We start from the raw sequence: 27128 nt of genomic DNA, 5'->3' as shown, positions 1-27128 counted from the left end.
GTAATCGTACAACAGATTCAGCATCTACCGAGTTACCCCTGAAATTACAGACTTTTTATCCTGAGAGAGATGAGATTAAAGCGATTTTTAAGATGTACCCACAACCTATGAATCATGATGGTGTCACTACTGCTAAACGTAAACAGAACTATCATGCTCTGGGTTTATCGTCGATCCAGGGGTTATTATCCACATCTGGAATCTTTAACCGTGACCAATATACCGCGAATACCCACGTAAAGTTTTATTCTGAGAATCTCGCTACAAACACGCGACGACTAGGGGGTAAAACTCCAGTCGCTCAATCGTGGTTGGTACAGTGCCAACCTCGATATGATTCATTCCATGGATGCGTTCCAGGAGTGACGTTAGAAAATTTCGGACATCTCGAACAATCCGAGCTCCCTACGATCTTCAAAATACCCAATACCATGAACCGCCAATACTCATCTGCGAATCCTGAAAATCTGAAAATCAGATCCCTAAGAAGTTTATCTCGTGAACAGACAGACCGATCAAGTGCGAATATTGGATATGATATTTTTGATTAATAATCTAACTTAATCCCCACAAACGCGCTCTATCCAATGGAGCTTAATTCCACGGGCGGACCTGTTAATATTTTTGGTACCATTATTTTGCGTTGTGAGGTGAAGAGTCAGGCCAAGCTGTGATGTTGCCCCGATCATTCAATGGCTGGCAACGACTCGACGAACTCGATGACCTTGTGGTCATCTAAAGCCGCAGCGTGCCGTACGGCCATGGCGTGAACGCACTCCTTTGGTTGCATCTCGTAAGGGCACATAATCCAGCCTATGCCTACTAGGAAGGACTTCTTGTATTCCGCTAAAACATCCTCGTCTTTGCTTGAGAAAGTCGGCGTTCCGTACTTCGCTATCGTAGCCAGGTAGTGGTCAAGCAGCTCGAACTCGTGAGCTCTCCTGTCCTCGATTGTAAGAGCACTGGCGATGAAATATGACACATCGTGGAAGGATGATCCGATATGGATCATCTGCCAATCGAGGAACCTAGGAGCGCCCTTGTCGAGGTATGTGTTGCCAGCGTGGGCGTCTCCGTGTAATAGACATCGGAATTTAGGGTTTCTCGAGCCGTAATGCTTCTTGAGGACGGCGGTGATTCGTTCTTGGTCTTTTAGGTATTCGTGGATGACTGGTCGTCCTTCGCTTTTGACGACGGCGTCGTATGTCTTCATTAGAGTGAGAATGGCTTGGTCGTAGTCGGAGGTGAGCCAAGGGTAGTCTTCGGGCTTGACGTTCCACGTCTTGGCGTGCAGTGCGGCGAGCTGCTCAAGACCGGCGCGGACCCGCGAGACTGGCCAAGTCTCGGTGGGATCACCGAACTGGCACCCCTGAGAGGCCAGGTCGTCCATAATCACTATGCCTTGCTTGGCATTCTGACCGGCCCACCAGGACTTGGGGAGCTCCATGTGATCAAGTGTCGGAGCCACCTGGTTGAAGAACTCAACCTCACGTTGATAAATCATGACGACCCAGGGCAATTGTTCGATAAAGGCGGGGTTAAAGCCGCCTTTGACGCAGAGATCGGTTGGTCTCGTCTTGTCGGAGTTTGCATCCTCGTATTCAACGGTAACGCAGATCTTGCTAGCGGTTCCAGGCATCGTCTTCGTGACATTGATCGATTTAACTTTTGTCCCTAGCACTTCGGTGAGCCACGAAGCCGTGACCTCTTCCGGGACCGTGGGAAGTACTTTCTCTGCCATTTTCTGAATTTTGCTGTATGAATCTGTCAAAGGATAGACTGAGGGAAATCAGACGACAAGCTTATCTAATTGAACTCGGCAGCAAGGTATTTAAACTTAATATTAGGGAGCTCAGTGTATCTCAATAGCGTATTCATGCTTGCCCTTCATTCATGCAGAATTTACTGAATTCGTGTTTGCACATCCCAAACGGGCATGAGTGCATACACCGTAAGTCTCTAGGAAGGGGGTCTCTCCAACTTCTTCTGATACATCTCGTAGAGATAACTAATGGAAAAATTCCCGCTGTGTAGGTAAGGTTACAGATCATAAGCTGAGGCGGGGGCTGATGTCGCGATGCTAACTAGGTACTAGGATAGACAGAAGTCAGCGATTCCCCACCAACATCTTTTCCTCACAGACAACACGTCTGAACAGGGGGTTAGCAATATGTATGTAGATGATGTACAGGGCCATGATAAGTCAGCTCATGGTTGTATGATTGCAGGTAAAGTATTGGTGCACGTATACCTCCCTGGTTGTTGCAGTCTCCCTAATCACACGATGATCTTGCCGATCATCGCCGGATTTCGCTTATCTACAAAGGTACTCAGCCGCTTTAAGGGGGCCACGGAAAATTACCACCACGTCAGACGAAAGCCGGAGAAGAATAGAGCGACGAGTCCTTTACTTAGAGGTTGAATATAATAGTTCTAGACCTAGCTAGCCGGAATAGCGTCAAAGGAAGACCCATATTAACCACTCTTTACCAAGAGAAATGGTACGGTTAATCGTTGCTTAACGATATTATGCCAGCATAAAATAACCCTATTTTTACCATCCACTTCAACTTCCATTTCTTACTCGTCTATGGTAGACTTAGTCATTAAATTAGCACGCGGGAATAGTCGGTCTACATAATAGATGACCACAAATGTGCGAGACTACTGCATACATATGCTGATATGTACGTATGTGTACATATGTGTATGTGAAGTGAATCACTAGTGGCTGGCTGCCGTGCCGTCTACATGCAGATACCAAAAATAACAAACAGTTAAGCCTTTAAGGCCGTTTAGGGCTTTGAGCTAACCCTCATTGAGGAGTAGTTTTGGCTATTATGGTGACATTTAAGGTAATATTTAGGGTAACATTTAGGGTAACATTTACCCCCTGCGGATGGTGACATTTACCCTTGTCCGTACATGTAGCCTCATTACATTCTGGTGATTGCATCTATGTACCGTAGCATCGAAGGCTTTCTGAACGAATCGCAGTCCCCCATTAGCCACAAATTATTCAATAACAAAAAAGATTTTCGCGCTAAGAAATATTTCTCATGGTCTTCTAACGGTCCCTTGAGGATAAACATTCCTTTTCCACCTACAATTTGATATCCAAGCATCCGAATATGTACTATGGTATGAAGCATTCAAGCTATCATGCCTAAGGTTACGTTGCTAGTAATGTTTCCAATCACGAGGAATCTATCTTCGCTGATAACCGACGCCGGACATTTTCACCTACCGTTCTAGAAAACTGGCTGCCGACGCCTTGTCACCCACACTTCTCCATAAGAAGGAAAGTAGCGGTACTCAAGCGGCGCATTTCGTGAGAGGCGTAGATTTTGGAACCTAGGGTAGGTATGTAAGTTACAATTGTTACAACCAACGCATTTGAATTCTTGATGTTTGTGAGCAGTATATAATCGAAGCTGATGTATATCGGATTTTCTTTGTACCTGTCTTACGAAGTATTCTTTCCCAATCACATCCGTACAAGGTACTTGGCATGATTACGATTCTTAAGAGGGAAAGGTGAATCTGACTTGTCATATTTTGTCGTCCCATATTTCTGTTGAGGACCAGGGTCTTCGTACGCTTATGTATGCACATATTTGCATATGTACATGTATCGGACGAAGAAAAAAGAAAAGAAAAAAAAAAGTAAGCACTTACCGTATTCCACATGGACGGTGAGCTACCCTCGCAGCCTCGCTTGTCTTAAATTGTCACTCTATCAAATCATGTTTCTTCCCGACATCCGCCTTTACCTGTGTCCTAGTTTGGTGATTGTGTACCATGACATGGGTGGCTACACGGGTGGCTGCAGCGTCGTTCGTCCATACCAAGCTTCTCCAGGGCTGTCATTGGGTGACGCTAATATAAAAAGCCTTTAGACCCGGGGAAAAAAACCCTAGCCGCTGATCTAAAAGGCGGATAGCCCCGCATTGTAGAAGTTGAATGACATCTTGGCAACAGGGGCGACGACGACGCGACGGGGAATGATATCCGCCCATCACCCTTCTTAAGCGGTAGAGCGGTAGAGGTGTGCGTTCATGCATCTAAACCCTGAAGACATGTTTGAGCAGGGATTGTGTTCGGCAAGGGTTGAGGTTGGTGGAAGCTAGGTATGTATTTCAATATTCCATATACGTACGACTCGGTTAAATATGTAAACATACTGACCTCTTCATATTTCCCTTGAAATTGTCGGAATAGGATTGTCACTTGGATACGAGTTTCAAAAACACTCGCTCCCCAGTGAACGAATTTGAGGGAAATGTAACGTATAAATTTATACCCCTTACTAGAAGAAGTATTCGAGAACGCGCTACACATGGAATGGGGTTAACACGAGAGTCCCGGCTCGATGGTTGACCTTCCGTCATCCTTACTTGGTACCCTAATAGGTAGCTTGACAGGTCCAGCAAATAATCGTGTAGCATTCTAATGACCTAGAAACCATCACGTGCCGAGTCAGGGGCTTTCCCGGGTTCTACATACAATTCGATGCATGAATGTTTCGACCAGATAAGGACCGCAAAGATCAACTCCAGGTCCGTTCGGTATTATAGTTGAGCTATCTCAGCTACTACATGCTAAGTACCGTAGGATCTCCAGGGCTGATTACACCGTGTAAAAAATTGCGAAATGCCTTGTAAATAACCGGCCAGGTAGCTAGGCATTTCCAAATCTACGGCTGACAAGGCCGTCGAACGTTGTCTGATCGACGAACCATCTTCCCTTGTTCTTCTCATTCAGGAGAACTCTTATGTTTAGGATATTGGGATAATATTAGCTATTACTTAAGTACGTGATCACGCTGTGCCTCAATATCTCGTGAGAATTCCCTCGAATACAATTGCTTCCTTACACTCCTTTATCAACACTTGGTCTATCATCAACCTTGGTCTGGTCTCGACCATCATATGCAAAGATGTGGGCTCGCGACAGTTTACCCCCGGCGATGATCGTCTTCCTCGTACTGGATATCATTGCAGTTGGCCTCCGAATATTCGTTCGAACGCACATGAGCAAATCTTTCGGTTACGATGATTGGGCTATGTCTATCGCCCTGGTAAGGAGCATATGGAACTATGCAGTGGGCTTTTTTCACAAGCTAACTAATTATGCAGGCGGGCTACATCGTTCTCTGTGCCCTCACATTCATATCGCTAGAGAATGGTTACGGGGCGGACACAGTCGAGCCTGGGTGGGACGTTCAGAAGGGAGTCAAGGTGAGAAATCGCCGCTAGTTGCGAGAGCCGGATACAGGCATTAGCTCACGCTACGGGTAGTTCTTTGTCGCCTCAACATTAGCGTATGTCATTGTGGTCTTCATCGCCAAGGTCAGCGTGGCCCTGGTTCTGTACCGAATTGCCGTCACAAACAAGCCAATCCGAGCGCTTCTTATCGCTTCAATCGTCATATTAACGCTATGGACCATCGTAACGACCCTCATTGTCGCCTTCCAATGCACACCCCTCTCAGTCGCCTGGGGTGAGGCCACCGGAACCTGCCTACCGGCGTATGTCTTAGCAAATACCGGCTACTCCATTTCCGCCATGGATATCGCATCTAGTTTCTTATATGCGGTTAGATACCCCGGGCAGTCCGCCCCGCTCGCCCAGTTTTACTAATAGTGTTGTTAAAGGGTCTCCCCATACTTCTGTTGAAGGGAGTGCAACTTAGTGACCGGATGAAGGCATCGGTCATCATCGTCCTCGGATTGGGCATTGTGTAAGAAGATTCTTCCATTTACCTCGTCAATTTAAGTACTAACGGCCATGCAGGAGCTCCATCGCTACCGTCATTCGACTGAAGTATCTCCTCGACGTGGGCAAACTGAAGTCCGCCACAGGTGTCGAAGCAGCCAACGCTTATCTGACCACATTCGTCTAGTATGTTGTACATGTCACCGTCGATGTAACGATACTGACCAGTTCTTAGCTCGGTAACGGAACTAGGGTTGACCTTGTTCACTGCGTCGCTTGCTGCGTTGCGGCCGTTGTTGAAGTACGTTCCCTTTGGAAACGACACGACGCAAGGATACTCGCAGTCGAAGAAGACGAAGAAGTCGGAGCTGCGCTCAAACATGGGACCTGCTGTCAAGCTCGACGACTTAGATACTACGCCCAGTCAGGAGCATATCATACCGCAAAAGGGTATTCAGAAGGAGACTCAATACCGTGTCGAATACACGAATGTCTAGAATATGACCGACTGGTGACCCTTTTTGTCTTGTATTAATATTTCACAAGTCTTCAAATAGAGCTCTAGTTGAGTTGAATAGGTAAGCGATGGACCTAAACGTGTCTGGAGCAATACCAGACCGATCTTTTTACTCAATAAAAATACCTAGAAGTAAAGCCGTTACTAACAGCTACGTCAGCTTTAATGCATCCAGTCGTTTCATAACTCGCGAGGTAGATTTTTAAGCGTACGAGTAATATACCTAAGCATTCTAAGATGTATAATATTAGTCCTTCTAGGTAGGAGTGCTTTAGCGGTAAGAATCAATTAAATCAGATCTTTCTGTTAGATAATTTTCTTAGGTATACCGACCTTTCATGAGGTGCGTCACAATTCAAGCCAAGTGCTTATTGTGACATCGATTGAATAATAGTAATACTATTCTCAAAAAAAAAACTGTTCGCGTTACGACGTGTAGCTCATTAAACGATGTGAGTCTGGGTTCCTCCACTCTAATAAGTATTCCCCTTTCCGGATTCATGTCCCTCCCTCCTACCTAATTACGCGCCCGCCTTCCGCTACGGATCTGGATTATACCGTGGACAGGTCGCGCTCCAGAAACAGTTTCCTCCCAGCATGAGTCCCATCGCCTCCACATATCTTACCATCCTCGGCGTATCCCCAGTTCTTTTCAGGACTTCCAGACCTAGTCTTCGAGTTTCTTGCTCGTGATACACTATCAATCCTCTTAAGTAGATGGTAGCATCCCTCTCGGTCATGTTGTATTGTCTCATGATGATTGGTACCGCATTCCATTGTCGATCTGCGGATTCTGTTCGTTCGACGGTCCACGAGTACAGGTCATTGGTCAGGCCCATTACGCGCCCACTGGAGAGATAATAATCCCGAGTGGCCTCGACCTCGGTCTGGTCAAGGTGGATATCCAGGGTCCACTGCATGAAGCCCTCCATAATCCTAGAGTAGAGTTAGAGCGCCGGGCAAACGGGATGGGAAATGCATGAGAGAAACGAACCCAAACCCAACATTCAACCTCCTAAACTCGGTGTATTCTTCTATCGTAACCAGTGGGTTCTTTTGGCTGTCATAATTTTCAAGGTAAGACTTTATTGTGTCTATGACACGTGGTGCCCCTTTTTCATCCATTTTTGCTACGCGCTGACCAAAGTCCTTGAATAGGCTAGCCATATGACGCTTGGAGCTCGATTTGCCCTTTTCGGGCACTCCGACCAAAGAATCTCGGACTTGAGCGTGAGCTTCCTGGGCCCCGCTATGTGGAATTTCTTCAATGACATCTGACGCGTCATTAATATGTGAAAACTCTTCAAGTGATTCTTTTCACTTACCGTCGTACAGCCATAGCGTCTCGATAATCTCTGTACCTAGTTTCACCCTATCCATCCTACTTTCAGGCCAACATGTAGCGAAGAAGTTGCCGTGAGGTCCTGCGGAGTGAGGTCGAGTTTCGGCATCTGGAAGAAGATTCTTGAAGTTGCCCCGGGCGTCGAGCGCACCTTGGGATATTTCAGCGTCATCTTTGTGTACACGAACTGGGAATGTAGTAATGCATTGAGGAGATGAGGTGGTGTCGACTTTGACTGATGATGTCGATGAGACGGAAGACTGGCTTGATGAAGATTTGTGTCCGGGAATAAAGTTATAAAGACTGCTAAAGTCTGGCTTCTTAAGACTAAATCTGAAACGTAAAGTAGTAGTCTTGGACATTGTGATAGGTGATAGGTGATAAGATGGAGTTGCCACGGAATGGAACTGGAATGCTACACTGCAGCTGTACGAAATTAAGCTGTACCGATTACTCTATTGCCTATTTCTATTCGGGACGCAGGCGAAGGCCATAACATTTGTACTTGAGCAATCTGGTCTCAAAAGCATTCCAAGGTCTCTTCACTACCTATTCATGACTGGCTCGGACGATCAGTCGTCGTTACAGCCGACGAGAAGTCGACTCCAGGTGCATATCCCGTTATGCGGAAAACCATGCCCACACTCCTCGGGATGTATTAACGCCCAACAGTGGGGAAAGAACCATTATTCTGGGTCGTGAAGGCATATGTTTCCAACTTGGCGGTTCGAGCATTTCTATCCTAACAACGCATCACACCTCATCACACCTTACCATGAGCTTACCGATTGTAACATCGGACGTGAAGTCAAGGGATATCCTAGTTGTCAACTACAACAACTCTGGGACTCGCTCAACGATCCTACTACGACTACTGCGCCGTATGGGTCAGATGGTCGTGGCTGGGTAAGAAGCCAACGATAAAGGGCCGGTTCGATAGCGTTGAACATCTACCCACATTGTCACCTCACAGGTCGATTAGGCGCCCGAAATTCTTCGCCGTGATTCGGAATGTTTCGGTGATCCTCTAGTCCCGGTTGCCTAGTTGATTCCTCACCTCTAGGCTTCCGGATCCATAGTACTATCTCATCCTCTAGTCCTTAGGATTGTGATATCCATATTAATAAGGCCATTTCTCAGACTACCTACCTATGAGCACATCGTCAATCATGTAAGTGGTGGATATCTTATCAATAGCAAGACGCATGACTGGCTAGCCAGCGTCATTCCTTCTTGCCAAGAATATAACCAACGACACAGATCTGTAAGTACTGATTAGCTCTACAGGGGTAAAATATGCCTGTTGAGTCTGTGGAGGCTTACTGCCGAGTTCCAAGTTGAAGAAGGTTAGTCTTTGGCACTTATCTGCCAGCTCAACGACTACTCGTACCGGCTCGTACGAATATCATCTTTAGATGTTGTGGTGGAATGGAGAGTGTATTTTTGGATGTGCGGAGATTTTCCGCAGTTCTTGGTTCTCTTGGTTGAACATCATGCGGAATGACTTGCTCACCACCTAGCAACTCAATTCCACGCATTGGTTGGGCTAAGCTTTATGTGTTGCAGATCTAGGCTTGATATGTCAATTGACCTTATGAATAAATTACAGCACTTTTCTCCCCGTTGACCAAGGCCAAGCAATGACCTCATGGCGTAGCATTACATATATGGTAGGTCGTGACGAAAGTCAAATGACTGACTTTCACGTTCAGGGGTTGATACTTAATTACACCATGTTTTCCCAACCCATAATATTTCCCATAATTAAGAAAACTTTATATTCAAGGTTAACGACCTCCACCTCCACGATTGGACTGCAGATGCAACAGATGCAACAGCATTTCCCTTCCCCCAACCAAATTATCTGCAATAACTCCATTGATAATCATTTTTTTCATTTATTAACGTCGATAGGACTCAACCCGTTGTCCGCCGGTTCGACCGCAAAGTTTTCTATACATGACGTTGTACTCACAAATATCCCTTATCGACGAAACAATGAATAAAATTTGGGAGTAGTATAACATTATATGTCTCAATGTAACATTGTACTGATTACGCAGTCTAGTATTATGGATGTACTAGGTATGTAGGTAGTTACTCAAGTATTTCGTACCGTTAATACAGCGGACCCACAAAATGCACCAAGTACTATGTACCATGAACTTACCAATGCGCCGGAACACGAACCCCGCGTCGATCTCCACTCTCAACCCAATCAACGATCACACTCAATCAGCCCTACAGTTAAGCTTTCCTTCAGCCCTAGATAATAAATAGGAACCTAGTGCTTCTCAATTAATACCTTGTACCTACCGAGCTCTGCATGTCCCACGTTCCACAACATGCACTAATAAGTTCACACCCCATTTCGTCGGAAACCTATCATCGTTTCTCTTTTACCTATCAACCTATCAACCATATCATCCTCTTACGATCCAACAACACGGCGCCAAGATGGACACAAACCCAGAGCGCACCAACGCCACCAACACGGTCGCACATCCATTCATCGTGACGGACCTTAGTCAACCAGACTTGACAGAATTGCGATATGGCAATCTACTTCCGAAAAGACGCGTCAAACGCGAAGTTGGATTTGACGAATGGATGGACAATTGGAAGAAAGAGTTCATCAGACTAAACTTCAATTTTCACAACCGCCGACATGTATTTGATGTCGCCTATGCGTTTAACCTGGCGGAGGTATCGCGCCATACGATAAGTAATGAAAAACCGGATGTTATTGCCGATCTATACCTAGGAAGCGAAGAGGTCGAGATTGGCCTGCGTATGGCCGTGGCAGAGACAGGAGCTTGGGTTCCGACAGGCGATCTTCTAACAGACGACGCACCAGCGTTTTACGCGCCACGCCCAATGTTTTCGAAAGACCGCGCCGCTGTCACCGATTACCGTTACATGGTTTTTCCCGTTCACAGTGGACGTCTTAACCACTGGACTCTTCTCGTTTACGACAATTCGACACGTGTGGCTATGACATAGGATGCATATCCATCCGGTCGTGATACTAGAAGACTAAACCTCCAAGCTAACTTCCTCAGTTTCCTTGACCGCAACCGAATCAATGCCCAGGGCGTTACGTTCCATCCGAAGGAAATCCCTGATCAAGTCGGTAGGGTTAGCTGCGGCTGGATCTGTTTGGAGTCCGCTCGCGCATATCTCCATGAGGGACTGGATGATTGGACGAAGTCCACATTGTACCGCGACTTTATCGGGGCCGATCGGAGCATCGCCCTAGAAAAGGCGGCGGTCACCAACTGGGCAAATTGGGGTGCGGTCTGGGTAAGTGAAATTCGATCTTTTATCTTTCTCTCTAGTCTATCTCAAAATTTATTAAGGTGTCGTCGCTCTCGACACATAACTCAACTCCATAAACTCCGTATCGAAGACTATGATTACTAATACTTTTAACAGTGGCGCGGTAGCAAGGAGACGTTCTACCCCGTACAGCCAGCACAGTCACAACTAGTTGTCAACCAAGCACAACAAGTCCAAGAGACGCCAGCAGAGCAAGCCATTCAAGCCCACGCATCAACCTCTGGGACCCAGACACTTCCACCCCAACTCCCACCTGCAACCTCAGCCGTAGAGGGAACTGAATCTCCTGGTTCTCCCTCCACGCTTGTGCGCGTTGTCCGTGATGAATTGAAAGGAGAGAAAGTATCCAGAGAACAAGCATATACTCTCTTCGAATTCATTAACTACTGTCATCGCTTGAGTACTCAACTTCCTAAATATATCAATGTTCGAGAATATCACTCGATCCTATCAAGCAACGGGGGCGATTTCAAGAAAGCAGGCGATGAAGTACTACGACGCTTACCTGAGGAGTGAACTGTTTATCAACGGAAAGGATTCAGATATTTGGTGTATCCATTGAGGGCTCGTATGGACGTTGATATTTTGGGCGTTTGAGGTTGAAAAAGTTTGGGCTTGTACTTGTTTTGATTTCTTTTGATATTTCCTTTCCTTTTGTTGACTGGTAACTAGTTTTGACTAGTTTCGGTGAGTGGCCAACACTGCAACCATTGGTGGTACTCATCTCTGTTTGATATAAATGATATGGGATTGGGCTCTAAATGGGCTGGATTTTTTCAGATTGTCAGAATACAAGTCTTGAGTTTATTCTATTCCTATTATTGATTCTATCGTGACACATATTACAGGACCTCGACCCATACATAACTTCTACTAAATCAATCATCGCGGAGCTGCGTTCCCAAGGTTGACAGGAAGTACTCTCTGATATCCCGCCCCTCTATGCTTTCCTCGTGCTCCTTAGACAACAGACACACATCCCCTGGCCCGCGAATACGCGCTTCGCCCATTTTCTTTTCCTCTTCGACACGTTCTAGCCATGCTTCTTTCGTGAGAGCTGGCTTGGTATAAGTCAGCTTGATATTAAGCTGGCGACAAGAATCCCTCACTCGATCTAGGCGATCCCACGGGTACCCGTCTTCTATTCTATATCCCCAATAATCAGGATCAAAGATAATGTGAATCTTCTTGAGTGGGTTCGGCTGCGACGCCGCGATTTTCGCGAATTGATGTAGCCATAGTTCCTCCTTCTCGCCGATGGCATCCCACGATTCGCAGTGCTGATCGTAGACGCTAAAGCTCCAGGTAAATTTCTCTAGATTTGGCGCAAGCAAACGTTTCGCGTCGGTAACACAAGACTTGAGGTCATCTGTGAAAGAGTACCTGGAAAGGGTGAGAGATTTGAGGTCTCTGAACTGGGTGAGGTCGATAATCTTGCCCTTGCTACCGACTGACAGATAGCCGATGTAGATATCTTCGAGGACCTCCTTATGAACCGAAAGCCAGGTGCCGAACATGGTCAGATCCATGTAATGTCGGTTATTGTAAAAGCTTTCGAAATGGAAGCGCCGGAGTTTCCTAGGCCACCGGATTAGAGCAGCTGTGGCTCTGGCGTTCTCTTCATAATCCGAGAGTTCAAGTTCGGTGAAAGAAGCAGGCCCAAATAGCCCTCTCGGTGCCTCTTTCGACTCCGATACTCCATGGATTGTCAATCTTTTGAGTGTCAAGCTTTGTACATACTTCTTCACCCGTGGGAGCAAAAGCCCCCAATACTGTCGATTGAGAGAGAGGTGCTGGAGAGATGGCATGCTTGCCAACAATTTGGTAGTAAGAGGCCATAGCTCCAGGCCGTGCCTTGTAAATCCTCCATGCATAACAAGAGTTCGTGTACTCGAGAACTTGGAGAGAAATTCGGTAGTAGTTACCCAATCTTCATCACTCATCGTACCATGCATATCCGAGCAATTGATGTGTATTTCGCGACAATAAGATGCGTTCAGGGAGTCCATGCGCATTAATCCATTGGAATGTTTAGAGAAAGGTAATTGGAAGTGTATATATTTGTAGAGAAATGGCGTTGCTAAGCGGTTTAGGCGACGGCAAGTCATGATCAGCGCTAAAGCAGCGCGATGGTCTGGCACCTCCGATGATGGGAATGCGAATTCTAAGATGGCCTGAATCAATTCATCGGGTAGCCTATCAAATGGTTTGTCGCGAAGTATCTTGCCGCCATCTTGAATTGGTAAATCCACGATCTTCAAGGTGCCGTTAACTGATGATCCAAGATGTAATTGACGACCGAACATCGGTGAAGTCCAAACAAAGCTTCTCTGCGCCATCATGTCTTAATAGGAAGTAAGGATATTTCCAATGCTGTCCATATCGATATGTAGTAGTATAACGGGAATTGAGTAGGTCGTGGAGAACAAAAGGAAGAGGTCGATCTATTTATTGAAGGATCGAGAAATAGTTGTTGTCATCTTGCGGTGGACACTTGGAAGTGTCACTGGCCTAACTTAACGCGTGACATCTGGCAGACAGCTGCCAGTTGATACCTTCGTAATGTTAATCAACCTAAGCAACATTTTTATGAGTGATTGGCCACTATATTTTGTTAAAGGAAAAAATAAAATGTTCTAATGGTCACGAGACAGTGTTTTTTTAAGAGATACTTCATGATTTGTTCTTTATTAATGGTCGTGGTCAAAAACACTGTCCGAACAACACAGTCTAAGCCGTGGGGCGGATACTGTACCATGGGGTCTCCTCCACTAGTTGAAAAGGGGAAACAGAAATACATGTTTCCAGAAATGACAATTGGGTAAATACGTCGTGAATCATCGTCACTATAACAGCGGAATGCGCATACATCGCTTTAAATGGTAGAGTAAAGGATAAGTAGGTAAGTGATTGAAAATCTGTTCCCAGCGCTGCAGATGTGTTATTTCAGTCTCCATAGCTAACTAGTAGTTAGAAATAGTTTTAGAGGCTGATCATTCCAATTGTTCAAGGTGTCTTATCCATGTTTACCTACCTAGGTAGTATATAGAAAGCGGATTCGATACAGGGCGAACTAGAATAGTTTTCGGTATACTTTCGGAGATATCCTGATAATCGGAGTCTACCGACAGAAATAAACCTGATCCCTTTCTCAAACCCCACTATAGCATTGGCAATGAGAACATGTTTATAATGTATCAAGAAGGTATGCTTTCCTAACATTAAAATTTATCCCTTTTAGACAGACCTCGGCTTTGCGACTACCATAAGATGACTACAACAAAACATATCCAGCGTCTAAGACGGAGTGAAGGTACGGAGAAGTTCATCCAAGCACTAGAGCGGGATGGTGGAGTTATAATTGAAGATTTCGCGGATCTTGCGACTATCGAACAGGCAAATGCCGAGGTAAAACCATGGATTGAGGAGCAGAAGAATTCGCAAGGGGCGCAAGTTGGTGGTAAGTCACATACGTCTGCCCCTATTTGCTTGTGACTCAGTCAACATGTTTTCTGGATAACAATTATCAGAGGATGAGGCTAACTGGTCTTCATCCATATAGCACTTGGAGGGAAAACTAGGACAGTTACTCGTCTGATCATGCGATCTCCAACAGTACGAGACAAGTTCTTCGCAGACCCCCTACATCAAGCTTTATGTGAGCACTTCCTAGCACTTGAGACAACGACATGGTACGGTGAAAAGGCACAAGTGAACACTTCGCACCCATTATTAAGCATCTCAATTGCATTTGACATTCCGCCCGGCACATCAGCGCAAGGGCTTCATCGTGATGATAAAAATCACCATGCACGCCACTCTCAAACATCCCAGTACACTCGAAATCGCGATATGCTCCTAGGACTCTTTGTGCCAGGGTGCGATACTATGCGAGCAAACGGGGCCACGCGGGTCATTCCGGGTTCGCACTTATGGGGAGATGATAAACCCGACTTTGGATCCGACGGGAAAAAAGACGTACTCGACGCAGAACTGAAGAAAGGGGAGGCATTCATCATGCTGGGAAGCTTGTACCATGGCGGTGGCGCATACGAAAAGCCAATAACAAGCAATCCAGAAACCGAAAGCCGCACGGTATATGCTATGTTTTCATGTACTGGCGTCCATAGACAAGAGGAGATCAGCTTCTTGTCCTATCCCGTAGAGGAGGTCAAGAAGTACTCCAAGATTGTACAGGAAAGATTAGGCTGGAAACAAAGTGAACCAAACCTGGGTTGGGTGGACCTAAGAAGCCCGGAGTTCCTACTCCAGTAGTGAACAGGCGAAGCGATCTCTACCAATAATCATTGTTTCTAATATGTCTTGTCGGCTTGGTTTAGTTTCTAGGTATGTCTAAAGCCCCCCTATTTCCACTGATTAGTAATCTTTAGATGGGAAAGGGGTATGTTACACAAACCCAGGTAGATAGAATCTGTAGGAAGAATGCTGATGTTTCCTTGTGGGATATAGGTGTGGCAGTGATGAGTCGGTAATAGATTTTTGCGCATTAAATTCGACCTTTGCACATGGGATTTTAATATGAATTTGTTATTCGTGTGTTGCTTGTGTGTTGGGCACCCTGTTATGGATGCTGAAAGAATCCGAATGGGGGCCAAAAGCCCCTATAAGAGCCAATAATTCCGGTAAGCCCCGCACCGCAATTCCCCCTTTATTCCACATTGCCAGCATCCCACATCCGCCCGAATGATCTTTCGATATTCTTTAACTCGGGAGCTCTAGAACTCGGTGATAAATGTCGTTCGGGAGTTAAGATGGTCTCTTGCGTCAATTCGTCTCCTATCTTTTTCACCTTGGTCTCGATTAACTCCACAGAAATCACCTACTAGGTATCCTACCAGTCTTCGTACCACCGCGAAATGAACTTCTCGTTTCGTCAAACACCCAATTATTCTGCCTTAGCGGAGGTAGCGGCGCGATCGGAGGGTTAGTTGGGGGTACACAACAGATAGCGCAAGAGCGTGGATCAAGGGAGTGCGAGCTAGGATGGTGAGGATTCTAAGGACGCGCTTCAGCATGCAAATTTGAGGGCAATTAATGAAAGGAAATGAATTCAAATCGAATAAATAGCGAGGACCTGATAAATAAAGCTACGATGGTCTAAAACTTCCGAAGAACCCGAATGGGAACCGGGGAAGGACCGGCTTATCGTCCGCGCTTCCCCCGATCGAGCCCGAGACATCTCACAGAATCATGACGTCATGTACTCCGGTCAAGCCGGAATAGTCAACTTCATTGTCTTATTTATTAAACCAACTGCGCTGCTATCTGAGCATAAGTGGGATTCTAAGAAAATCGTATTTTCGATAGAGATATTCATTATAGAAAAAATTGCGTCTCGAAGACAATTGACGCTCGCTTCCCTGCTATTCTCTTCGTTCTGGCGCTGAGTAATCGACCGCGTGTATACGGTGAAACATAAAACCACTTAGATCGCGTCCATATCTCCCATTTTTCTTAGTTCCTCTCATATCTATTTAATATTATATTAGCGAATGCTTTCATAATGAGTTCGTCAAACATAACGCCCACCTTCCAGGGCGGAGACTACGTCAAGTTCTTCGGCGCCGGAGCTCTCGCAGCAACGCTTACTCATGGCGTAAGTACCTTATCACCTCAAATAATTTTACTCCAAATGGCAGGTATCACTAACCAGAGCGAAAAGGCCGCGACTCCTATAGACGTGGTGAAGACGAGGATTCAAGTAGACGATGCGATGAAGGGTCTTAACATGGTTAAGGCCGGACGGTCAATTGTAGCCAAAGAAGGCGCCTCGGCTCTACTTACAGGCTTCGGTCCCACAGCTGTCGGATATCTAGTGCAAGGAGGAGGGAAATTCGCCGGCTACGAGTTCTTTAAGAAGAAGTTTATCGACTTGACGGGGTCCCAGGAGAAGGCCACGCAACGACGTACAGCGATTTACCTTGGGGCTAGCGCGACGGCAGAGTTCTTCGCCGACATCGCACTATGTCCTCTCGAAGCCACCCGCATCCGTCTCGTGTCACAGCGCGGCTTCGCTACGGGCCTTACGTCAGGTTTCATGCGTTTGGCTAGAGAAGAGGGCCTAAGGGGGTTCTACTCAGGGTTCGTACCGCTGCTGTTTAAACAGGTGCCATACGCGGTTGGACAATTCTCAGTACACGAAGCTGCTGTCGAGGTGATATATCGCACTATGGGCCCCGAGAAGAAGGCGAAATTGACGCAGCTGCAATCGACGGGTGTGGAATTAAGTTCCGGTATCGTGGCTGGTGTGGCCGCGGCGGTGCTTTCTCATCCAGCAGATACGTTGTTATCGGCTATAAATAAGGGAGCAGGAGACCCGAAGCAAGCTGTAACAAGTAGGATGTTCTCGCTTGCGCGCGAGTTCGGTCCTCGAAGGTTACTCCTAGCTGGCCTAGGCCCACGTATTTTGATGACGTGTGGTTTAGTTTCGGGGCAATTCGTGATTTATGCTCAATGCAAGGCGCTTGTTGGTGCTCCTCCGGGGATAGAGATTCATAAGGAGAAATCCTTAGCATAGAATTAGTTATACTGGGTTAGCATATATTAATAGACTATTAATGCTAGACAATCAGCGCGCGTACGCATATGAACGTTTTCTCTTCCAGAACTCCGGTAGGTAACTAGTACTTATCTGATCCGTCCCTGTGTTGGCAAAATGCCCATTTTCTGCCAAAATCCCCTACCGTCCAATGCCCGACCTACAGAAGATGTGTCCCTCGGAAGTGCCCGTACACCTTCTTCTACCATGAGCTCGCTGACCCAAACTAGCAGTTCCTCTTGCCTCTGGAACTTATCGACAGGGACCTTGAGATCACCACTCTTGACACCTTGCAGTGTCTGAATTGCCCAGTCCTGTGCCAAGTCCCACCAATCATAGACATGCATATCGCTAAGGAGCCAGCGCTTCCCCGGCGTGAAGTTCCGATGAAGTGCAACGATGGCTCTAGCGACGTCTTCTCCGTGAATTACGTGCAGCGCACCTTTAGCCTTCAGCTCGGCCTTTGACTTAATCACACGGTCTACCCAGTCGCGTGGTTGCCGAGATGCTCCGTATAAGCCTGCGAGATTTAACACGGCGCCCTGGGAAAACTCTATGAGCTCATCCTCTGCAATGGCACGAACGTTAGTACGATCGTATGGGGAGTTTTCGTCATGCCAAGTAGGCTCTGTCCAGATACTTGTAGCACCTAGTTGTACGAAGTTCGGTTTGTATTGTTCGGAGATTTGGTGGGTGGACTCATACATCCGCACTAAGTGTTTTGATTGACCCTGGCCACGGAGAGGGAAAGTGATCAATACGGTGTCAGCACTTGGCAGGGTTTTGAAAGGTGCCGAGTCGCGGGATTCCGGATCGAATCGGAAATGGATTGTACCATCCCTACCATCTGTAGTTGTAGCCGCATACTTAATACCCTCGCGCGTTAGGAGCGGGATGAGAAACGTCGATGTCCAACCTGCTCCAAGAATGAGCAAGCCAACATGACGATTGTTACTTTCGGATCCGGGTTCTACTATCTGCATATTGAATTGTCCGCTGTTGATGATATGAGATTGTCGATGACCGGTCGATGTTGTGAATAACTTGTGATCTACGATTCTGTGGTCGCAATTCGAGTTTTTCTGTATTATGTAACCGAGTCTATTATTACATAAGCATACTTATGTAAATATGCTTATGTAAGTACGTATGATTACATAATTAATTACTCATAATGGAGTTGCATCAACTGCTTACATAATGAAGTTTTTGCTTATGTAATATAATATTATGTAATGATGGGCTTACATAACAGGAAACGGTGCCAGGTGACTTCCAAGTTCCATCCTACTACGAACATCATGACATATCCATGACTTAAAAGATATACATGTACCTTGCAGTAGTAAGAACTACCTACACATTCACACAATAATAAGTCATATTATTGACCTTCTACTAGCTGACTTACCACATAAATCGAGTACTGGGTTATTATAGTACTTACCTATTTAACCTAATTCTTTTCGTTATCTAGGTAGGTAAGAGCGCAGGCCAAGTCATTCAAGCCATAGAGGCAGTATCTGAGATCAAAGATATCATAGAACTTGTGGAAAATCAGTAAGACATTTATTTCACTTTTGAAATTTCCGATAACCGTACCCATGCTCACTACTTTGAAGATAAACAGTGACCTTAGGTATTTGTCGCGGTAACTGCGCAGAGTTCTATGTGGATAAGGCATCGTGATGAGACAAGCCGGAAAAAGGCATGGAGAGTACCATGGGGGACGTACCCACGGGCCACCCCCTCACGGGCCACCCCATCTCTCATTAAAACACTTTATTTTTACTTATATTAAGATTTATTATTATTGAATTAATTTAAATAAAACCTTACGTATATATAGTTTCGAAAACGGGTTATATAATAATGTTTTTTTATAATTTATATAATTTTATTAAAAAAAGTTATAAAATTACGAAATAATAAATTAAAAAACGATTTTTTAAATTTTTTTAAATTTTTATTTTAACGAAAATTTTAATTTATTATATAACGTATAAAAATTATTATAATTAAATAATTTAATAATATAATATATTAAATATTAATTATTTATTAATATAATTTATATTATTAAAAATAACGTTATTATTTAAATATAAATTTAAGTATATATTATTTTTTTTCGAATTTTTAAAGTTCGAATTAAAAATTAACTTATTTTTAAAATAATTTATACGTTTTTAAAATAAAAATAATTATTATTTAATCGATTTTAAATTTTTATTATAAAGTTTTATAAATATTAAATATAATTATAATAATAAAATTAAAAAAAATTAAATTTTTAAAAGTTTAATTAACGGTTTTAAAAAAGAAAGTTTTTAATTTAAACGTTAAAATTTTAAAAATTAATAAAATATTAAATAAATTATATAAAATATTACTTTAATTTTAATTTACTCGTTATTAAAAAAATCGTATATATATATTAATATATATTTTAATTTAATTTTTAAAGATTTTTCGATTAGTTTTATTTACATAATTTCATATAATTTACTGATTTAAATATGAATATTTAAAGATAAGGTGTTTTGGTGGGAAATGGGGTGGCCCGTGGGGGGGTGGCCCGTGGGTGCGTCCCCCATGGTAATGCTGATACATATTAACAAGCCCATATTCATGATGCTTTTTTAATTACGCCAATTTGTATCACCAGAAGTTGAATGTCACTGCTATTAATTTGTTATTGCTTATGGTAGTACCACGGATTGCCGGGGTCTCAGCCATTACGACCAGCCAAGGCAAAAAGAGACTAGGTAAATACGCCACTAAATATTACATCTCGATAGCCTGTTTGTAACCTTTTTGTAGAATACTTGGGCTTGTCTCTTATGGGCAACTCCTTGCAATACTTCAGTACTCACAAGTTGATGTACTTTCCACAGCACCTAGGTTGGGCGAATTTGTTTCACTTCTCGGTGTAACTGCAGATACGATTTTGAAAATTACCTAAAGTAACGACGAAATAGTGGAAAAACAGCTAGTTTTCTTCAGGGGTGTCACAAAACAAGTCTACTGGGTGAGGAAAGAGTGACTTTATTGTGTGAGAAGTTCTAAACAGGTACCTACTCCCACTAATGAACGTGGTATATAGCACGAAGTGTTCTTTGGAATTTTCCAGTGTCAGACGCCTCTCCCGAATTCCCACGATTTCCTATAATTAGAAGAAAAGAAACACGGAGATAATAACCCTTCAAAAGCGTAAGGAGTGAATAACGTGCGGTATGAGCTCGCTAAAGAGAACTACCATTGCACGAGAGAAAATAAGAATATTATCGTAGGCTGCCGGAAGCGATTCTTAGAAGCGTAATAACGTTTGGGTCACGCCAGTAAGCCATTGTTGGATGTCTCTGTATCTTCGGCCCCCTAGTTGCAGGTGTCGCTTGATCCCGCTCCCTCATTGTCACATCCGTCTTCACAATACTCTACAAACGGCACGTCGTCTGGCCCTTTGCAAAGGAACAAGGAATTTTCGACATGATCCTCATCAGTTGGTTCTTCGGCATCCTCCAAAGCCCCGATGATATCTGCGTAGTAATCACCTAGGATTGGCATGTTAATATTTGCAATCTTGGCCAAGAATCTTGGATTAATAGAGGTACCTTTGCTGAGGAGATTGGAGCCGCAGTAGTAGTAACCTACGCCGCAGTTTCTGGCAGTGGCGATTCCAGATAGAGCAGCGCTAAGAGCGATTGTAATGAGGTAACGGTTGACCATTTTGATTAAATGTCGATTTATTTTTGGTGACAAGTTTGGTAGAAAGTGAATCTGATGACGGAAAAGCTTTGGATCTCATCTGTGGTAGAGGATGAAGAAAAGAGCTTCAATCACAAGAGAAATGTCAAGACTTATATACAAAATGGCCAAGTAAGGCAGATGGAATTCCTAAGGTAGTTACTTTTGTGTCTCGAGCCAACTTTGGATGATAAACCCTCGGCTTCCTCTTTGGTACATATACAGTAACGCCGTGTCTCGACGCCTCTTCGTCCGGAGAATAAAACTCGCCTTCAAGAAGTAGCCGGAGCTTTGAACCAGGAAAGCTAACGAGTCTCCAGGAATTTGCAGGGAGTCATTTGGAGGCTCATGTTTGCATTGGGCACTGTTTCACAGGATTAATTACTATGTACCTAGCTACGAAGTCGGCATAAGCTTACCTAGTTATACTTCGCGATATGGCTAGTACCTAGGCAATATAAGTAAAAGCAGAACGCCACTGAAGGTAACACGACATCACACTCTTCCCCCCTATAAGCACACGGAAGAGGGGTTGAGGAAGTGAGGGAGGCGGAAACTATTTCACTATAGTTTATAAGATGGTAGTGAGTACGATATCCAGAAGGAATAATGCCTAGGTAGCTGGGAAGTTGATATCATATCCTAAGACTTAAGTAAACCTCTTATATGGTGGTTGGTTGGTTGCGAGTGGGAACTCTTCAAGAGCTTAGAGCAGGTGAGTGGGCGTGTTATTTCCACTCTATAGTAGGTAGAGAGAGCATAATTTGATTATTCCTGTTATTGTCATTTATCACGGACCAAAAGTCACTGAATATGCATTTGGGAGAAGCATCAGTTCTAACGTGAAAAACATCACACTCGGTTTCTCATCAGTTAAGCTAACGTAACTGAGGGCTGATATTGAGTTGTCAGTCCGACATACTGGTAGGGTTTATCGAAGGCACTTAAAGTATGACATCCCTGTGTCCTGCCCGCTTTAGATTAACCAAATGCTCCTAATCGCCATAAGCCGAAGTACCATTATGACTATTTCTCGGATTGGCCGGATTTAAAAGTTGTGGCTAGCTGCAAGGCAGCTTCCTTGCGGCCACTGTATATCGCATCTACAAGCATTGCTATGTGAGCACAGTCGTCTCGGAGGGATTCGGTTTGGTTTTTGATTTTGTCTTCGCATCCTATGCGCTTTTCTACTGCCGCCAACAACCGGTCAAGCTGTTCCCTTTTGTGATCGGATCTAATTGTGGCGCGTTAGGACTTCGCGATTCTAAGACAGATATATGGGGGAATGTTTTTAGCGGTGAGATGTGACCAGATGGAAGCTTGTTCCATCGCCCGTCAACCGCTACTTAAACATCGTGTCATGGGAATGAGTTGGTGGTGTTGTTATATCTTACATCATCTGGGTCTCATGATGGTAGTGAGCCTTGATTTTATTCTTCAGTGCAGTCAATTTGTCAGTATAATCCTTGTCGATGCCCTTCCGGATATCAGTTCTCTTCGATTTCCATTTGTCCTGTAAAATCGAAGCCTATATCAGTAAATTTTGGATTATACACAGACAACATTCGTGGATAAGAGATGATCGTACAATGCTTTCCATAGCCTGGGGTATGCTCGCACTTAGTTGATACTGAAAGTCGGGTTTCGGTTCTACGTCAGAGACTGAGTCGACTTCAGTCAGGCTTTGTTCTCTGCGACGAGATGGCATGACTGCTAGGTACCTAGTTACCTATGCGATTTAGGTACACTTCTGGCTGATAGAAGATTGTATGTGCTCAATCGAATCCTATGAGTAGTGTATGTTAGAGGGTTTTGATTGATAATCGTAGTCGTGCCCTTGAGTTCACACATTTTAGACATCTCGTTAAGTAAATGAATAGAGTTATATTTAAGCTACTAGCATAGAATTAGGCCGTGACTTCCTAAAGAAAAAAGTGATGTCGCACTTTCTCTTCCAATTCTGGGTTTCCAATTGTCGAACCTTCAATGTTGGTGAATGTGGAAGGGTAGAGTACGAAATACGAAGTACGAAGTACCTACCCCAGAATTGAAATGCGGGACTAGCCGCTTCACGGAATTTCATTCGGCCGACCCGAAGCTTAACACGGTGGGTATTACCTAAGAGGTACGAAGTACATGCACCTAGGTATGTACATACCTTTCTAAATTTTACCGTTCGAAAATTATTGAAAATCGGACCCCACTAGCCGAAGTAAAGTAAAATCATCTCTAAATTCTACTTGCAATTTTGACTCTCGAAGACCAATTTCGCTGCCATGGGTCTCTCAGGGCCTAGGAAGTATGCTAATTCCAATACATGTCCTCTCATTGATCTGTCGCTGACATCAAACTTTCTCAAGCCGTCGGAAAATCCAACACGATCCAAATAACACTAAATGGAGTCGCGACGAGACGACCTTCGGCCAGAGGATTCTGCGAGCGCAGGGCTGGGAACCTGGAAAATTCCTAGGCGCACAGGATGCCTCTCACTCCCACCTACATTCCGCTGCGAGCGCCGCCCCCATAAATGTTCTCATGAAAGATGATACCCTAGGATTGGGTGCGAAGCCCAAGCATAAGCAAAATACCGAATGCACCGGTCTCGACGTTTTCAAGGATCTGCTTGGTAGACTCAACGGGAAGTCTGAGGAGGTAATTGAGAAAGAGAGAGAAGTCAGATCAGGCATCAAGACAAACTTGTATGTGGAGAAGAAATATGGCCTTATGAGATTTGTCTCTGGCGGATTTCTGGTTGGTGATCAAATGAACGAATTGACCAGCACGAATATCAAGACTCCCACTTCTGAGGAATCAGGCGACGATAAATCGACTATCAAGTTGGAGAATTCTACGAGTCTACTCGCGAAGAAGGAGAAGAAAGAGAAGAGAGAAAAGAAGTCTAAGAAGCGAAAAGCTGAGGACTCCGAGTCCACGGATAGCTTCGACGCTATCTCCGAGAAGAAGCGCAAGAAGCGATCGAAAGACAAGGTCCCGGCAGATGATTTAGCAGATACTCCAGAAGTCGGGGAGTCTAGCAAGAAGTCCAAGAAGTCTAAACGAAAAGATAACGAGGAGATCGAGTCAACTGGATCGGACAAGAAGAAGAGGAAGAGTAAGAAATCAAGGAAAGATTCTGAGGGCGGGACCAAGGACAATGGCACCTCTAGTGTGTCTGAAGACGTTCAGTTGGAAAAGTCACTATCAAAAGAAGAGAAGAGGGCAAGGAAGAAGGAGAAGAAAGCAAAGAAGCAAAAACAATTGGAAACCCCAGATTCCTCGACAGAAGCCGCTGGCTCAACAGATACCTCAACCCCTATTCCCCTTATCACCCCTCAAGAAAGCGGTGCCTCAACACCAGTTGGCACGGGCACTTCAACTCCCCAGGCGCTCTCTGCACGGCATTATGCTCGATCACGTCATATAGCATCGAAACGAATGGCTATGGCCGATATGGCAGCATTGAACCAAGTACGTTTTAACGTGGGCTACTGGCTCTTAGAATATGCACTAATCATCGAGTAGATTTTCATGGTAAAGCCAGTTTAATAGGGGGAGTAATGCGATGGGCGGATCGGCTCTGTATATGAGAGCGCCTATGATACCCGATAGAACACGAGCCTTTGAATTGAGGATTGTTTTACTTATATGAACTTGAATAGACCTCGTAACAAACTCCATCGAAGAAACTGATGAAAGTCAACCACACGACTTAATACATGCGCGGACAAGGTATTCGTACACATATGAAGAACATCCACAGTGCCGACAAGAATACCTACCTCGCAGTCTACATAGGTAGATAATGATGCGTTACGCTGCATGGCTCGACCCGCATATCATCCGGTCTCTTTGGTGACCAGGCTACTGAGCCAACCACCCCGACCCCTGTTCATCTTATGGTGTCCCACGATCTATGGCTGTTACCCCTTCTGGAGTATCTACTCATCTTCGTTTACTTACCTAGTCCATGCTTCAAAATATCCTGTTAAGGCATCGATGAGGTCTTGAAAACTACCTAGGTATCCAGCGAAAGCGAGTCGCGTGAAGACATACCACGAACGTGAAACATGATGGACGAGCGGCCGAGGCTATGACCGAACCAGTTTATCTCCGCTTGAGATCAATAGTACCTAATATTCAGATCAGCATGAAAATAATTATCTACGCCACTTTACTTACATCTTCCCGCTTAAGGCCAACCTTGGGTATGTTTTATAGCTACTAGGTAGACCAGAAGAGCTTTCTAGAGAAAGCATAATTTCCTCACATTAAATTAAGGATATACTCAAGTAAGTAGACTTTAGCTCAGGCGGCGCCGAATACTCGATTCCTCCCTTATTCAAGATCAATGCCAAGGTGTTATCGCCCATATCAAATTTCAGATTGGATAGGTACGCTAGTCATTTAGGAGAGGACGACAAGAAGGGGTATGACGAACTCTTGAGCGGTAAAGTGCTCCAATTCATCCCTACCTAGGTATTTTAAATACTAGGTCGCACCTAATATTGACAGCCCACGGTGTTGATATCGATATTTCTCTTAGAATGCTCGGGGAGAGTGTCATGGAACGTTTTTGAGACTGTCAAAATATTTCACGTATCCCAATCGTATACTTTGAAGACATATATTATTAGTACGGAAAAGAATAATATTATTTACCTAGGTAGATAAACTTTCGACATCGTATTGCTCGAGTACTAATTAGGCCATCAGACTGAGGTTTCACAGATCCTATCCATCACTAATGCAGATAAAAACGAATTCGCAAAGCCACCCGCCGCCGCCGAGATAAATAAAACTCCGTCGGGGTTATACCGACATTTAAGTCAATGCATGGACCCGAAACCAACCCGTGTAACTATTCACCCTCCTAGGTAGTCGACGTGTAGCTCTTCTCATAACATGTAGTCGGATACCCAGCATCCCATTCCGGAGTGATCGATCCGTATGATTACAGGGTACCGGAAGAATGGGACAGAAAAAGTAAAGATAGCGGTATTGATCTACACAACAAGCAAGCACTGCATTTTCTTTCCTTTTCTACTACGCTCATTTGACGATAAAATGCCGACGGCGGGAAAGTTCTGGGCTGCAATTCAGAGCCTAGTTGAGGTAGGCGCCGTACACAACCCCTAATTACACTAGTAGGTAAAATACCGATTTTATTGGACCCGTCCTCAACGAACAAGAACGTCAAGGCAGGCTACTAGCGTATAGAATTACGTATATCCTCAGAGATCGATCCTTAGGTGGTCTCCTCGGGTAATACAATCCTTCTAGGGCATCCTATCGCACGATTCGTCCTCTGTCAAGACTAAGGCCGAGATGCCCAATGGTCGGGTTTGGGCTTGGTCACAACTCGTCATAGCCCTCATCTAAGCATCACCACCGCAGAATCATTGATGAGAATAAGGATGAAACTAGTAAGTCATACACCGATGTCTCTTTTATCCTTACTGATGTGTGTATAACTGCGAAGATCCCGCCTCGAAAGTCGGTGTTAACCGTCAGTTAGAGGTGGACCAATTGCCTACAGAAGACCTACTCTCCAACTCCGTCATATAGCCCCATGGAGCTCGTAGTGTTGATGAGCCCAAGCCTACTCCAAGACTCCACAGAGACGTGTTCGAGGATCGATGGCATTACCCCGACTACCTCAAGGGACTTGTAAGTGTCCTTCCACTACGTCAAATTTATAGTCTGGATCTATCTGATACGAGCCGATCTCAGGAGAAGCAGATTACTACGAATAGGTCGGATCGCTCGCATCAGCTCCGCATCGCCCTTTTCAGACAGGAGGTCGCAGTAATCAACCGGGTAATTACGTCACAGCTGAGATTTATAGACAGTCATGACGCCCCTTTAGGAGCCCGGGTTGGGTGATCAGACCCGCTAGGAAGGGGAAAT

At 44.7% G+C, this 27128-nt stretch overlaps 11 protein-coding genes across 11 annotated transcripts; 5 read left to right on the top strand and 6 right to left on the bottom strand.

Moving 5' to 3' along the window:
* Positions 1-261: 261 nt before the first annotated feature.
* On the bottom strand, positions 262-2113 carry GGS22DRAFT_151736 (kinase-like domain-containing protein). The gene has a single exon (XM_047959547.1). It carries the CDS (start codon positions 1739-1741, stop codon positions 686-688), a length of 1056 nt encoding a protein of 351 aa, XP_047824583.1. The 5' UTR covers positions 1742-2113; the 3' UTR covers positions 262-685.
* Positions 2114-4471: 2358 nt separating this feature from the next.
* GGS22DRAFT_194645 (uncharacterized protein) lies at positions 4472-6231 on the top strand. The gene is made up of 6 exons (XM_047965531.1): positions 4472-5080; positions 5139-5240; positions 5301-5597; positions 5657-5742; positions 5796-5903; positions 5953-6231. Exons 1-6 carry the CDS (start codon positions 4940-4942, stop codon positions 6212-6214), a joined length of 996 nt encoding a protein of 331 aa, XP_047824582.1. The 5' UTR covers positions 4472-4939; the 3' UTR covers positions 6215-6231.
* Positions 6232-6773: 542 nt separating this feature from the next.
* GGS22DRAFT_194639 (terpenoid synthase) lies at positions 6774-7984 on the bottom strand (the record flags this gene model as incomplete). The annotated part of the gene is made up of 3 exons (XM_047965530.1): positions 7560-7984; positions 7229-7508; positions 6774-7170 (listed from the first exon to the last, which is right to left on the bottom strand). The coding sequence occupies exons 1-3, from the start codon at positions 7936-7938 to the stop codon at positions 6774-6776; spliced, it is 1056 nt and encodes a 351-aa protein (XP_047824581.1). The 5' UTR covers positions 7939-7984.
* Positions 7985-10033: 2049 nt separating this feature from the next.
* Positions 10034-11637, top strand: GGS22DRAFT_194637 (uncharacterized protein; the record flags this gene model as incomplete). The annotated part of the gene is made up of 3 exons (XM_047965529.1): positions 10034-10562; positions 10626-10879; positions 11012-11637. The coding sequence occupies 3 exons, from the start codon at positions 10034-10036 to the stop codon at positions 11429-11431; spliced, it is 1203 nt and encodes a 400-aa protein (XP_047824580.1). The 3' UTR covers positions 11432-11637.
* A 91-nt stretch (positions 11638-11728) lies between these two features.
* GGS22DRAFT_151730 (uncharacterized protein) lies at positions 11729-12909 on the bottom strand. Its single transcript, XM_047959546.1, has one exon. It carries the CDS (start codon positions 12868-12870, stop codon positions 11794-11796), a length of 1077 nt encoding a protein of 358 aa, XP_047824579.1. The 5' UTR covers positions 12871-12909; the 3' UTR covers positions 11729-11793.
* Positions 12910-14189: 1280 nt separating this feature from the next.
* On the top strand, positions 14190-15401 carry GGS22DRAFT_151729 (uncharacterized protein). The gene is made up of 3 exons (XM_047959545.1): positions 14190-14375; positions 14478-15278; positions 15332-15401. The coding sequence occupies exon 2, from the start codon at positions 14516-14518 to the stop codon at positions 15188-15190; it is 675 nt and encodes a 224-aa protein (XP_047824578.1). The 5' UTR covers positions 14190-14375; positions 14478-14515; the 3' UTR covers positions 15191-15278; positions 15332-15401.
* Positions 15402-16169: 768 nt separating this feature from the next.
* Positions 16170-17508, top strand: GGS22DRAFT_17904 (mitochondrial phosphate carrier protein). The gene is made up of 2 exons (XM_047963643.1): positions 16170-16532; positions 16599-17508. Exons 1-2 carry the CDS (start codon positions 16440-16442, stop codon positions 17451-17453), a joined length of 948 nt encoding a protein of 315 aa, XP_047824577.1. The 5' UTR covers positions 16170-16439; the 3' UTR covers positions 17454-17508.
* A 4-nt stretch (positions 17509-17512) lies between these two features.
* On the bottom strand, positions 17513-18518 carry GGS22DRAFT_151725 (uncharacterized protein). Its single transcript, XM_047959544.1, has one exon. It carries the CDS (start codon positions 18455-18457, stop codon positions 17564-17566), a length of 894 nt encoding a protein of 297 aa, XP_047824576.1. The 5' UTR covers positions 18458-18518; the 3' UTR covers positions 17513-17563.
* A 2334-nt stretch (positions 18519-20852) lies between these two features.
* Positions 20853-21203, bottom strand: GGS22DRAFT_184087 (uncharacterized protein; the record flags this gene model as incomplete). Its single annotated transcript, XM_047964152.1, has 2 exons — positions 20853-21028; positions 21089-21203. 2 exons carry the CDS (start codon positions 21201-21203, stop codon positions 20853-20855), a joined length of 291 nt encoding a protein of 96 aa, XP_047824575.1.
* A 905-nt stretch (positions 21204-22108) lies between these two features.
* On the bottom strand, positions 22109-22929 carry GGS22DRAFT_194635 (uncharacterized protein; the record flags this gene model as incomplete). The annotated part of the gene is made up of 3 exons (XM_047965528.1): positions 22109-22455; positions 22616-22734; positions 22810-22929. 3 exons carry the CDS (start codon positions 22927-22929, stop codon positions 22248-22250), a joined length of 447 nt encoding a protein of 148 aa, XP_047824574.1. The 3' UTR covers positions 22109-22247.
* A 498-nt stretch (positions 22930-23427) lies between these two features.
* On the top strand, positions 23428-24872 carry GGS22DRAFT_17892 (uncharacterized protein). The gene is made up of 3 exons (XM_047963631.1): positions 23428-23520; positions 23582-24689; positions 24744-24872. Exons 1-3 carry the CDS (start codon positions 23498-23500, stop codon positions 24765-24767), a joined length of 1155 nt encoding a protein of 384 aa, XP_047824573.1. The 5' UTR covers positions 23428-23497; the 3' UTR covers positions 24768-24872.
* The last annotated feature ends 2256 nt before the right edge of the window (positions 24873-27128 follow it).

Source organism: Annulohypoxylon maeteangense (assembly GCF_022496945.1).
Source record: "Annulohypoxylon maeteangense strain CBS 123835 unplaced genomic scaffold GGS22scaffold_1, whole genome shotgun sequence".
In the NCBI taxonomy this organism is placed as follows: domain Eukaryota; kingdom Fungi; phylum Ascomycota; class Sordariomycetes; order Xylariales; family Hypoxylaceae; genus Annulohypoxylon; species Annulohypoxylon maeteangense.
Note: the sequence above shows the minus strand (reverse complement) of the source record. Positions and strands in the feature narration are given on the sequence as shown.